At 34.6% G+C, this 13,674-nt stretch overlaps 2 protein-coding genes across 3 annotated transcripts in view; one reads left to right on the top strand and one right to left on the bottom strand.

The window, feature by feature from the left end:
• The first annotated feature begins 729 nt into the window (after positions 1-729).
• LOC145913119 (acyl-CoA dehydrogenase family member 11-like) lies at positions 730-10,686 on the top strand. The gene is made up of 20 exons (XM_083000660.1): positions 730-770; positions 863-1,017; positions 1,213-1,312; positions 1,585-1,710; positions 2,088-2,246; positions 2,571-2,735; positions 3,024-3,160; positions 3,749-3,884; positions 4,155-4,264; positions 5,064-5,175; positions 5,498-5,566; positions 5,625-5,763; positions 6,120-6,227; positions 6,489-6,587; positions 6,884-7,036; positions 7,297-7,440; positions 7,976-8,055; positions 8,881-8,997; positions 9,243-9,352; positions 9,715-10,686. The coding sequence occupies exons 2-20, from the start codon at positions 896-898 to the stop codon at positions 9,821-9,823; spliced, it is 2,295 nt and encodes a 764-aa protein (XP_082856786.1). The 5' UTR covers positions 730-770; positions 863-895; the 3' UTR covers positions 9,824-10,686.
• LOC145913121 (bax inhibitor 1-like) overlaps positions 10,161-13,674 on the bottom strand; it is a 160,622-nt gene continuing 157,108 nt past the window's right edge. The window contains exons 2-7 of one of the 2 annotated variants that reach the window (XM_083000663.1): positions 12,921-13,008; positions 12,356-12,464; positions 11,746-11,866; positions 11,352-11,498; positions 11,048-11,228; positions 10,161-10,692 (exon numbers count right to left, since the gene is read on the bottom strand). In XM_083000663.1, coding sequence (XP_082856789.1) covers positions 10,596-10,692; positions 11,048-11,228; positions 11,352-11,498; positions 11,746-11,866; positions 12,356-12,464; positions 12,921-12,982 — 717 coding nt within the window. In that variant the 5' untranslated portion in view covers positions 12,983-13,008 and the 3' untranslated portion in view covers positions 10,161-10,595. Of the gene's footprint in view, positions 10,693-11,047; positions 11,229-11,351; positions 11,499-11,745; positions 11,867-12,355; positions 12,465-12,920; positions 13,038-13,674 lie in introns of both variants that reach the window. The other variant, XM_083000662.1, reaches the window with a different exon arrangement.

Here is a 13,674-nt window from a genome sequence, read left to right as displayed (position 1 = left end):
CATTTTACCGAGGAACAAAACGACTCATCTTGTCCAGGCTAGAAACCGGGAACAACCTGAATACCCAGCAAATATTTTTTTGTAATATTATTACCTTCTGGCAAGGTTAGAATTTTTGGGAAGCTTGAGCTTCATTTTTACTTCTAAATTATGGTCATAAAGTTTAAAATATGTTTATGATACGAAAGTATTTAAAAGGTGATAAGGCACCATATAAAGACCTGAAACCAAACTGTGGTTGCCGTCAAAATATATATGGTTGTAAAGACTGATACTTTTACACCGGGTCACAAAGTTTTTGCCAAACTTGATCCACATATAAGCCTATGTAACATAGAAATCTGTGCGAATGTTAAAAAGCTACGATTTCGGGTAGTATTTCAACTAAAATATATACCTAAAAATAACAGGTGGTTGCCCTGTTCACGCATAACCATTAAAAATTGCTGAGATTTTTATTCTACACAGACTTATTTGTGGATCAAATTTGGCAAAAACTTTGTGACCCATGATTATTCATAGAAATATAATGCCGACAAAAACGCCGAGTCATGCATTTTATCATTACATTCCACCACTTTGCCATTTGCCGCTGGCTTGCTGCAAAATAAAAACACCTTTTAATAAATTTGTTGCATCTAAACGTTGCAACCGAATGTACTGTATTTCTGTAATTTCCAATTAATATTAATACTGTGTCAACGTGGTGGTGTACACCAAACCGAAACAAAAAAATAAGCACTATATTTTCTGTGACATTTGTTTTGAAAGTAAGCACAAATTTTAGAATTAGTATGCAGAGGTTGTTTGGGGCCCCTTCAATGTTTTGAAATGTGTAAATGACAATATTTTGGTTTTGCAGTTACGCCATATACCAATCTTTGTCTGTAATTGTATGATGGCTACCTCAGAACCTGAAGGTGTTCACAATCTAAACAAGGAAAGATTGAAGACATATTTGTGTGGAGTTCTTCCTGATATCAATAAAAATGCGGACATAACTCTGAAGAAGTTTAGGTAACCTTTTTCTGTAACACTGAAAGAAGATTGTTTAAATTGTATTGGCAATTCACACAAAAAACAAAAAATATGTTGTTTGGCCATAATAGTCAATGTTCACAAAAACTCCCATGCACAAATTATGATCCAATCTGACAAGCATCTCTTAATGTTAGTATTAATTGTAAACAAAATATATAATCTTTTTTGTAGTGTTGGCCAATCAAATCCAACATATTATGTGAAATTTGGTGATAAGGAATTGGTTCTGAGGAAGAAACCACCAGGAAAACTACTAAAGGGAGCTCATCAGGTTGTAACAAAACAAACATTCAGAAATATAAAAAAGTTCAATTTGTGTTACTGAAATAAAAAACACCTTCTTTTTTAAATTTGTCCCTCTGCTTTCAATCTACTTTTATGCACAAGACTAAGTTTTTGTTTTTTGAGATTCTGTCATCTCGAATTTTCACATGTTTACAAAATACACATTGTTAGATATTTATCAGCATTTTCTTCGTCATAACTCACATGCAAAGCATATTTTGTCATTATCACAAACACAATAATGTATTGCTCCACTAGGTCGAACGTGAGTATAAGGTGATGCTTGCATTGGGTCGGGTGAACTTTCCGGTCCCTAGAATGATCAGTTACTGTCCTGATGTATCAGTGGCTGGGACTGAGTTCTTTGTTATGGAATATCTTAAAGTAAGTTATTTTATGTTTTCTAATTATAACTTTTATTTCATTGCAGTAATAACAATCCATCATGAAAGTTTCGTGCAAATCTTATATGATATCTATTGTAATCTATTGCACATCATATTTTGATTTGCCCAAACAAACATGCTTGTGACACAAATTAGACTGTCATTTCCATTATATTAACTACTAACTGCCCCAAAAGAGGCATTAAAGGGTTCAACTTCAAATTCAATATTTTTTCCACAATACCAAAATTGGGAAAGCTTACTTTGTTGGTACTGTAGTCAATGGTGCAAAATAAATTGATTGGATTAAAATTGTGGTTTAATTTTTTGTAACATCTTATTTTTAGTAAATCATAACCAACATCTAATGTGTAGGGTCAAGTGTATGGGATCGCTCTTGTTGACATAGGAAGTAACGAAAGAAGGAAATGTAGTTTGTCAGCCGTTGAAACTTTGGCAAAACTACACAAATACAACCCAAGTGCTATTGGCTTGGATGGTTTTGGAAAGAAAAGTGGATTTTGTGCCAGAGTGGTTTGTTTAGTTTCAAATTGTTGAAGTTAATTTAAATTTTATTGCATAACTACTTTGAATGCAACCAAGGAAATGGATGTATGTTCAGCAGTTCAGTGTTATTATATTTTTCTAATATTTGCTTTTGTGTATTTTTTTTCAATATTTTTTATTCATGATAAAGAAACATGTTACTGAGTTTAAGTGTTATTTATGATTAAATACCTTTTATTAAATATCTTTTATTCGACAATTTTTGATAAAAATTATGTTAATTTTTTTTCATTACAGTCATTTCAAAATATTTTATATTTCAGTTGATGTTATTTTCATTTTTGTTTTCAGTTAAACACTTGGACAAGGCAGTACAATGCATCTGCAGATAAAAACATTCCAGAAATGAAGGAGCTGATGAAATGGCTCGGCCAAAAACTTCCCACAATTAAAGATGAAGCATCTGTTATTCATGGCGATTACTCATTCTCAAACATCATGTTTCATCCAACAGAGGTAGATATCAAAAATATAACTAATTTAAAACTATTTTGCTGGAAAAAATTTCAAACTATGTTTTCTTTCGCCAATTAGGTTGGCATTCACGTGTTTTAACATTCAATTTTGTGTTTTTTTGTTTATACAAAATTTAGCATATTTTTTCTCATGTATTTCTATGACTTTTACTCAATTGAGTTAGAATGCAAATTAGAAAACATGCCATGTGATTAGTTTTTGCACATTAGCACCGTCAACTTCAGTAAGCTTCTCCAAAGTTGTGGACTTTTATTTAACAATATTTAGAGTAAAGTCCTTGGTGTTCTGGATTGGGAGTTATCGACGATCGGTCACCCCCTCATGGACTTTGCTTACTTCTGTTTACCTTATCATGCTCCAGACCATTTCTTTCTCTTGCAACAGGTTGGCCAGGATGAAGTGCAGTAGGTTGATTTGCAACATCTTGATTATTCTCAATTTAGTTAAGTAGTGATATTCCAGTTCTGAAGTATCTGAATTCAGACAATTATAAAATTCAATCGGCTAATTCGGATTCAGCAGTTTGCTAACTATAAATTAATCATGTGTTTTATTAGCTTTGCAAGAGGGCCCTAGAAATGAAAAATTGGCAATTTTTTGTGCTTGCATGTTGTATATGTTAATGCAGCTATACAGTAAATTTATGTATATATTACCCTTTTGGTCTGGATACTAAAACATAGTCAATATGGTGTTGCATCCACTGCAACACATCACTACTTATAACTATGCCTGGAGCATTAGGGGTGTATTGGGAGGGGAAAATTAGGCTAAATAAGGATTTTTTAAATTTATTTAGCCTCACAATGTAGTAGTATTTAACATATCAGAGAAACCACACAAAAAAATCCATAAAATTGCAATAAGTTAAAAATTTTAATACTTTTTCAGTATATTTTCTTTGGTTGTTCACTTAAACTCAAATAAAGGGAGCATTTCATGCAGTCTGTTTTATTTCTTCATGTTTTTCAAAATTGATCATATTGTTACAGAAAAGTATTTGCTGATCTCCCCACTGAGGATGAGTTGATAAAATATTATTGTAACCTTCGGGGAATCCCCTACCCTATTCCCAACTGGAACTTTTACCTGGCGTTGAATTTCTTTAAACTTGCAGGAATTGTGCAAGTGAGTTATTTCGAAAATTTTGTTTTGTTACTGACATTTTGCTGTGATTAATGGTTTTTATCATGGAAAACTTGGCCATAGATTTTATTGCATTTTTAAAGGCAGTTGCTAAAGGTGATTTGAATTATTTATGAATATTTTGTAATCTTTTTAAAAAATAGTTATGTAACTATGATCCTTAATAAACTGAAACTGATATGCTATATAATAGTATTTGCCTTTAAACTTGCAACAGAGTCTGGGTAACAGAGTCTCTATTTCTACTGCTAGGGTGTCTATGCAAGAAGTCTTCAGGGCAATGCAAGTTCCCCATTGGCTCCAATCTATGGATCGCTGGTGGAACCCCTGATTAGAGCTGCTTTAAAAGTTGCCAAAAATGGGTCAGTATGTTCAATTAAATAGTGAATATGTTTATAATTTTTCCAGTGTTAACACCATATTTTTACATATTTATGTGTTGGATATAGTTTGTTGTAATCCCCAGTCTAACATCAATTAAATCATTTGTAATTTTCTCAAAATTTTTCAATTTGCATGTTTGGACATTTCTAATGATATTTTATGACACCAATTACCCCAATAATGAACATATTGACAATTTCTTATATTAGTTTGATGTAAAATATAGATTGTTTTATTTCCTTAAATCTTTTGTAAACTTGTTTATGTAAACACCAGCTACCTTGACTTTCATGGCAAATTATTATGTGATATAATCTAGGGGAATGTTGAGATACACTGACTTTTGTTAATGGGAGAGGAGGTTTTACTGTTATTAGTGTATGGCAGCCAACTTTAGCTGCCATTTGTTGACATAAGGTCATGTTAATAATTTACTTGGACCGGAGAAGCTTGCAATGTAATTCTCGTACCTGCAATGAATGCCAGTCATCGTGTTGCAAAGTTCAGAATCAAGTAAAGCTTTCAGAAAGTTAGCAATATTTAAAAAAAACTGATTTGATCATTGGAGGTTGTAGTTGCGTTGAAATAATTAAAATTTAGGCAAAGCTAAATGGTAATTTGCATGTTGTGTGTAGTTTGGGTAGAACTTTAGTTCAGCATACAGCAAAGTACTGTCTGTATAGAATACGTAAATGACTTTTAAGTAAAATTAAAAGTTAATTGTTTTGCTGTGCAGGTATATTTTTGTTCTAACTTTTGGTAATAATAACTGTACAGTGAAATGGCCCCACCAACTCCAGCCATGACACTTTCACCTTCCCCTAAAGGTCGAGCAATCCTTGAACAAGTAAAAACCTTCATCAAAGAAGTTTTAGAGCCCAGAGAAATGGTAAGTAAGTAACACATAAGTTTTCGCTTGAATCTCATAAATATGTCATCAGGAAATAGATGAAAAAATAGGAGCAGCCTTGTTTATATCACTAAATATAATTCAGTGCTACCTTAGTTTTCCCTGGCGAATCTCGTCCTCCAGTTAATGTTATAAATTAGTGTTACTATTCATACTGCACTTAAATGTATTTTTTCCAGTTTACTTTGTGCAATGTTCATTATTTTGTATGCTTTACACATTAATGCCATGACATTAACAAATTTGTTCAGTATGTGACACAAAATAGTAGGTAGTATCTATTAGCATTCATGATTTGCAGGAATACTGGAACTATGTGAAGGCACAGAAGAGTCCATTTTGTATTGTTCCTGTTATGGATGAATGGAAGGTAAGTGTGTTGTTCTTGAAAATTTTGATCTTGTATGTTTATATCCATTTCATTGCAGAAAATGGCTAAACAGAAGGGGCTTTGGAATCTATTTCTACCAGACATTAGTGGCTTGAGTAATGTTGATTATGCACATATTGCAGAACAACTTGGAAGATCATCTATATTTTCTGAGGTTTTCAACTGTAGTGCGCCAGGTAAAATTTTGAATAAGCATAGGATAAATTTTTGAAGCTAAAAATTAAGATTCATTATTGGTGTATTTTTTTGCAAATAAGTTGATTTAGTTGTGCTTCATACTGGCAGCTTCAAACTTGTGCAATCAGAGATCACTCAATTTTACTGGTCACCCTAACCATTGTGCAACAGAATTTCCACTATAATGACAGCTTTTATAATGATCATTTTTGCCAGAAGAGCCTTAAATTACCAAGTAGTATGTCTGGCAGCATCAGCAACAAACTTTTTAATGTTCACACATGTTTTAGTTAAAACCAACTATAAAACATTCTAAATACTTGCATAACAGCAGTCATGTTAATTTGTTTCACAGATACTGGCAACATGGAAGTGTTACATTTGTATGGGGATGAATATCAGAAAAGAAAATGGCTTCAACCTCTCCTGGAGGGAGAAATAAGATCGGCGTTTTGCATGACAGGTATCACAGTCACATACATTGCTTTTGTTAAGACTTCACTTGTACAGTGTTTCTTTTTAGGAAAATATTTTCAGAAGGTAACAGAATTATTTTTTTTGTGTTTGCGATTTCCGACCTTAGGACATACTGTGATTCTCGGTGAGGAAATCACCATCATATGGGTGCCTGACTTGATAACCTCTAAGGTTTTATCGGTGTCAAGGCTATTTTTCCACAACTAAATGCACACAGCCACATAAAGTGATGGATTATTTTTTGTAGAACCCCAAGTTGCATCGAGTGATGCAACCAATATGGAACTCATGATAACAAGGGATGGAGACAGTTACATTGTTAACGGAAGAAAATGGTGGAGTTCAGGTAATCAAACAATATTTTAATTCGCTAAGAAATGCACCAACACTGCAACATAGAGTGCAGTTCTTTTCTTTCCGCTGATCTTGTCTATGATGTTATTTTGAATGAAATATTATGAAAAAAATCGTCTACCATAACGGTGGCAAATAATTCAAAAATAAACGTTGCAAACTTCATTATTGTGCTGAGGTGTGAAAAAACAGTTGCTTAAAGTCGGAATATGTCAATGTTTGCATCAAGCAAGTGCAACAAAAATGTACCATTATGTGAAACAGTAAAAAAAATTTTTTCTTATCCAGGAGCTGGAGATCCGCGTTGTAAGTTTGGAATTGTGATGGGAAAAACGGGCAACTCACAAACAGCAAAACACAAACGTCACAGCATGATAGTCGTCCCGTTCGATACTCCCGGTGTACGGAAAATAAGAGAACTTGAAGTTTTCGGGTTTAATGGTAATTGCATGTTTTTAAATTTGTTTACAAAATAAATTTGTTTAAACAAATGTCTCGCCGACAAGGTCAATTTAAACATTTTTTTATTTGTTGCTGCGCCATAAATTTCGAAAAGTCTCACTCTAAACTTTGCAACACCTCGGTTTAATATAGTCGACGTTGACTAAATGCCACAAGAACGGTTCTACTTTAAACATAATTTTGGTGACCGCGTTTCCTGGAATGAAGATTAACAAAACCTTCATCCGCGTAATCCACAGATGCACCTCATGGTCACAGTGAAATGGAGTTTGATCGTGTTCGGGTTCCTGTTGCTAACCTCATACTTGGGGAAGGACGAGGATTCGAAATCGCTCAAGGTCGACTTGGGCCTGGACGTATTCACCACTGTATGAGATCCATCGGTAAATATCCGGTTTATTTTGATCAGGTTCTATCGTTGTATGCAATGCCAGGCCTTTCCCAAGCTTATTCGCTCGCATAACTCCATCAATTGATGAAAACATTCCGAACCGCTTTGCGTTCAACATTCCAACTAATTTTTCGGTATCCATTAAATCAGCATGTTTTATTTATTTAAAACGTTATGCCATCATCGGTTGAAATTGACATAGGAACTTGCCGAAACGTTTTAAATAAATGAAACATGTGAATGTTTTCAACAGTATGGACCAGTCTCTATTCTCAGAATTATTGAACCAGCAATTTCAATAAAACGACTGAAAAACTGCATGACCGCATGTGTTGACCCAGCATACGCGTTTGGGGTCGCAGCTTTCTAAAAATAGTAGTTGCAAGTTGTACTTTGTGTGACGTTAGTTTGCGATGCATGCAATTGATCGGTAAAATACAAGCAATTTCAATTTAATCTTAGCGTAGTCTTGTAGTCAAGGCTGGCTCTATTGAAACCATGTTAAATATGCTTGTCGTTATTATCAGGTCTTGCCGAGCGTGCAATGGAGATAATGACCAAGCGTGCGGCACAAAGACGAACATTTGGAAAAAGAGTATTGGAGCATGTAAGCCTCATGAATTGTTAAACATTCTTTCTAGGAATGGCTAATCTAGAATAATATACTAAATCGGAATCATTCCATAATACTTGAATCGGATCCAGAAGACCGAATCCTAGCCTGTTTCGCCATTGCTGGCCTATTTTACACCAACATTACGTTACGTCTGTTCTACTGTTGCATGCCATTAAGATATTTGAATAATTGCTTCGTGCTGTGGTTAATTGTTAAGCGCATTTCGTTTGGCTTGCCAAGACCACAGTCATGTAGGTAAGTCGTGTTTGTGTATGCGGGGTTCTGTATTGTTGTATTTCACATTTAACCTCGCACGTATGTCCACTCTTATATGAACTGCCACTTGCAAGCTCTATCTCCGTGTAGGACGAAACGTCCTACTCGATTCGTCAATGATTAGGTAATACCAGTTTCTGTGTAAAGCTGAAAAGAGCATTCAAGTAGGCTATAGGTGTTAATAAGAGATAAATATATTTCGCGTTAAAGAGGCGTCAATAGATTCTCTTTGAATAAGTCACAGATTCTGATGATGCCTTTTTAGACGAAATGAATTTTTCTGTTATTTCAGCTTTGCACAGAAACTTTCTATACAGGATCACGTTTTTTTTATCTGTGATTCGAACATGAATGAATCTTGCCGTGGACAATCAATCACCAAACACGTATGCACACCTGCGCTAAAGCAATCGTTGCGTGCGATTGACGTCATGATTAGGAAAATCTGGGCACGAGAAACAAAAATCGAATCCTATTATTCGTTTTAAATTGACGTTTCGATTTTATGTTTTTGAATTGTAGTTGTTGTAAATATTTCAGCAAGTTGTGCAGCACCAGATTGCAGAGTGCAGGATATCCATCGACCAATGTCGACTCCTTACACTCTACACTGCCCATATGATTGACAATTGTGGAAGCAAGCAAGCTAGAAAAGAGGTAGTCATGCTCTGAAATAATTTAAAATAATGTTTTCCATGCCTGTGGAAAAATGTTGTATACAAAAAAATGGCAACATAACAACATTGTTTGTTACAAATATTATTCACAAACCACAGTTGCATTTGCTATTGGCAACTGACCAACAATACAAACATAAATTAAAGGACTACTCTCTTGCTAAGCCTTTGGCACACTGGATTGTGTTTCACAACAACTTGCAGCATAAAAGTAACTGCTTTTAGATTGCTATGATAAAAGTAGCTGGACCTCGAATGTTGTGCAAGGTGATCGATCAAGCTATACAAATCCATGGAGGAGCTGGAGTATCTCAGGACACCCCTCTGTCCGCTTGGTAATTATTCAACATGTTATTCAGCAAGAGTTGGTGTCCCAATTATTTTTGATTGCAAGTGTATTATCAAATGGAAAAATGCAATTTTCAAATGTCAAACCATTTTTTGGTCCTAATGTCGGTGATTAGGGGATAACCTATATTTTTGAAACTTTGGTGGCACAGTTGTGGTCGCCCATCTAAGTTATGAATCATCAATAATTAAAAGTTGTGGAAGGTTAATCCTTTTGAGATTTCTTCTGATCAAAACTTGTGGCAGCATGTTGATATCTCCATGTATTTGTCAAGTATATTAATTGCCAGTCGTGGCACATTATTATGTCTTGGTACAAGCCTCAACTAATTTGTGCTATTTTTTGTAGGTATTCAGGTGCAAGAACACTCAGAATTGCAGATGGACCGGATGAAGTTCATTTGGGAAGTGTTTCGAAACTAGAAATCCGCGACCAATTGTTGAAGCAGAAGTTGTAGTTGAACCATTCATCTGTATGGTTATAAATTATTGTAATTCTATGCACTTTTTCGCTGTCTAAACTAACAAAGCTTTTAGCGTGAATTTTGTTCTGAAGATAATCCTGTATTAAATTTAGTTCCATGGTTTTCTTTCATATTTCTGTTTGAAAGATCGCACTGTTTACAATCTGTGTGCAACTGCCAAAAGTAAAGCAGTGCTAAAGTTTATTAGCAGTAACTATATTGCAATACTGGTTGAGTGATTACCGTTATGAATCATTTTCACCAATCTGCTGATTACAAGCTTTTGACAAATCGGCTACCGACTGAAGACCAGTGAGTAAAACAAAACAGATCGATATTATAGATTATTTTATTTACACAAGATGAAATTGCCACAAAATGGAAGTGAAAAGAATGTCTTAAACTCCGCTGTTTCTGTTAAGATAATGTAAGCAAGCAAAAAGCAGTTATTAGTCGTGTAAATAGTTGGTTTTAAGAACATGTTCAGATATTGAAAACAAATACTTTAACAAACTTAATACAAGGTACCACGTTTTAGAATTTTAAACAAACTTACAAACATTTTTACTTTTATCAATGGCTGAAACAGTGTAACCTCCCAAACCAACAAAAATACCTCTACCACATTGTAAACATTTATCTTTTTAAACAATTTACCGACTTAAAGTTGCTATTACTTCTAGCAGTTAAAATTTACGGCCAAAATTTTAATACACACACACAACTGCACAGTTATATACAACAGACAAGACGACAACTCCTTAATCTACTTCTTCTTGTTGTTTTTGTTCTCGTTGAGACCGAGAATTATAATCAGACGACGGAAAATGTTGATGAAGTCGAGGAAGAGGTCAACACTGTGCCTGTGACAACATGTGTTGGTGAAAAGGAAACATCCTACTGGTCTGACTCTTGTTATATGTCACTCAAGCTTAGCATTGATTATGTCAACTGTCACATTGATTAATAAGGACAACCTGGCAACATTGGAGATGCTGTAATGTGTACATATATGTGACATTGCCAACACCCACCCACACGACTAAGTACTGTAGCAATGATCAAAAGAGGTAAAAAGAGTTTAAGTGCCTGTTTTTGCTGATGCTGCTACATGGCACTAGTTTAAATTTCATCACATATTCACACAAGTAGTTTTTTAGCTATTTTGTGGACATGCAAAATTAGGAAACTAACTGTACTGCAGTACGTCCTACTCACCAAATATAGTCATTGTCTCCGTTCATGTGGCGTTCAACGATAAGTTGGGTGTCGTACAAAATGAATGCACAGAAAACTGCTACTCCAGCATATAACTGGAACTGGAAGACTGCAAATGACTTAAAGAAGAGGTTGAGCAATGAAGTCACCAACATCATGGTCAATGCACTGCCCAGGAATCCTAGAAAAATAAACGTACAAATAGATTTTCAAACTGCCAGAATAATTACCAAATAAAAATTTGATATTTTACAACTTTTTTGCCCTGAAAACGAATAAATAAATACTGAAGTATTTGTCTTACCTCCAAGATAGAGGTAAGATCTACGTTGAGCATAGAGGGCACTCACGCTGAAGCACACAAATATTACGGACGTAGCAATGAAGGCAGTGACAATGATCTGTGGGTTGACTTGGATCGCAAAGTCTAGAACTGGTCCCAAACCCAATCCTGCACATAGAAATAAAAGCATAATATAAACACTTTATTCTTGATCCACAGAATAGGTTTTTAAATCATGTCCCAGCTAGGAATACAGCAATCAGAATTAGCACCTTTTTTGAAATATTTTGTGGGTAACAAATGGTGAATGCTGAAGGAATTTGTAATTGAGAGTTAATACCATAACGGAATTTAACAAAGCAAATCTGTTTTAGTACCACACAAATGTTCCCACGTTTGGTATAAAAACCATTACCCATTGCTCCACCAAAGGCAGCCAAAATTCCTACTCTCTTGGTTTGATTTTCCTTGGTATGAGATGTCGAGGCAAGCCATATCATGAGGCCAATTGCAACGATGGTTGATAGAAATCCTCCCTGTGTTACATTACATATCAGTAAAACACATGAATATAATTGACAGTTCAAAAGAGAAAGTTTTGCCTTTGAAACCATAATTGGGTAACCTTGGTAAAGAGCTACATATGTGGAAATTTGACATTCAGCTTGTTTTAACTTTTTCCATGTATTATGGTTAAAAAGAAAAGCCCGCGGGACAAATGAGGTTTTTCCTAGCAATGTTATGCCCACAGGCATATCAGTAGCGACAGTTCCGGCAGAAGAATTATGTGTAGTTGATATTATCAGTGTAACTATAAGAGATTTCAACTTGAATATACACACCATTTATATATCTTGTTTAACTCCAACCAAAATCACACCTTTTTTAAAAAATCTAAACTTCCGATGGCAAACAGTCATGTTATTTATCATTTATTGTTGTTTAGCAAATAATAATCTGTTTACAACATAACAAGTTTCAAGTTGACAATTTTTTAATTGTTTCTTCTTCAAACAGAACTCTACCTGTAGAAATCCCCCCTTAAGATGAAGGAATGCACCAGCACTGGCACACAGCATGGTAAGGGCAAGGCATGTGTAAACATTTTTCAGATGGTTCTTGGTCGATATTGTCCTGAAACAGGAAGTATTTTCAATCTGCATGTCAAGGAACCATATGTTTCTTGAAGACAGACTGTGGTATTGATTTAAAATGCAATGAGGAATATCCCAAGCCATTTTCTTATATTGCAAACGTAGTAGGGTTATAGTTGTTGTAATGTTAAATTAACATTGTAGGATAACTTGTTAGTAACAGTGACAAACATTTTTTTAATGTTTTTGAAATTACTGTAAACAACTAATTATGTTTCAAAATAGCAGTGTTTTGTATTTGAAATTGCCACTTACACACACACATATATGGTATATATATATATATGTTTACATATACATATATAAAAGTTTTAAAATTAAGCATGGTACATAGTCAAGATAAGTTTGTTTGCTTTAATTACAAAAACTATATGGCAATGAAGCCAGCAAAGTAAGCAATTATTTTGGGATAAGTTATCATGTCAACTTAACTCACAGTTGGGAAAAATCGGTCAACGCAGCCATGCTCACTCTTCGGTTTCCGAAAAGTGAATCCATCGTCAGAAGTTGGCGAAATTCACGTTGTTAAACTAATTACCAGACTTTTCGACAACTACAGAAAAAAACACATAAAATTTATCAGGAACAGTCACAGTTTTTTTTCATTCACGACGTCACAATTGCTACACAACAATTCAAAACGTTGCAACTGTATCGACTGGTAAAGCAAAGAGCCGAACAACGTTAAATTTGAAAGGTTTTTGCCCTTAAAATATCCACGTTCAACTAGTAGCTAGTCAAAGTTCCAAACTATAATAAACTGTGTAACACAATACAAGTTCCGCTTTTCATAATGTTGCAGTAGCAGGCGCAATTTTTCAGAAACTACCAGAATGTTTTGGTTCCTGTTCTAGCTCGTCTACCCTACGCCATTATGCTGTTCACAAACGCACGCAATTGGCTGAAATCGCCCGATGTACTCACGTGATTTAGCTGGTGATGACGGTGATGATGACATTTTTGGCAAGTATTAATGCTACGTGTAGTTTAGCGAAAATAAATTATGTTGCAAGAGTTTGCGTGATAGCTAAACCTCACAGGTAAAACAGGGTCTGTAGCCCTATACGTCCTTTCCCAAATAGACATTGAAGTGAATTCTAGCTTTGTAATTTTACCCACACATGTTTCGTTTTCCCGCATACGATATCTAAACATAAAAAGTCAATAAAAAAGCTTTGCTGTCGGAGTTA

This window comes from Ascidia mentula, chromosome 9 (genome assembly GCF_947561715.1).
Source record: "Ascidia mentula chromosome 9, kaAscMent1.1, whole genome shotgun sequence".
NCBI lineage: Eukaryota > Metazoa > Chordata > Ascidiacea > Phlebobranchia > Ascidiidae > Ascidia > Ascidia mentula.
This window is presented reverse-complemented; position numbering and strand designations above follow the sequence as displayed.

Excerpts from the sequence above, each read along its gene's own strand:
- LOC145913119 (XM_083000660.1), top strand. The coding sequence starts at position 896 with ATGATGGCTACCTCAGAACCTGAAGGTGTTCACAATCTAAACAAGGAA. Across the intron at positions 5,567-5,624 it reads CTGTTATGGATGAATGGAAG|AAAATGGCTAAACAGAAGGG; the intron begins GTAAGTGTGTTG and ends ATTTCATTGCAG. Across the intron at positions 9,353-9,714 it reads GACACCCCTCTGTCCGCTTG|GTATTCAGGTGCAAGAACAC; the intron begins GTAATTATTCAA and ends TATTTTTTGTAG.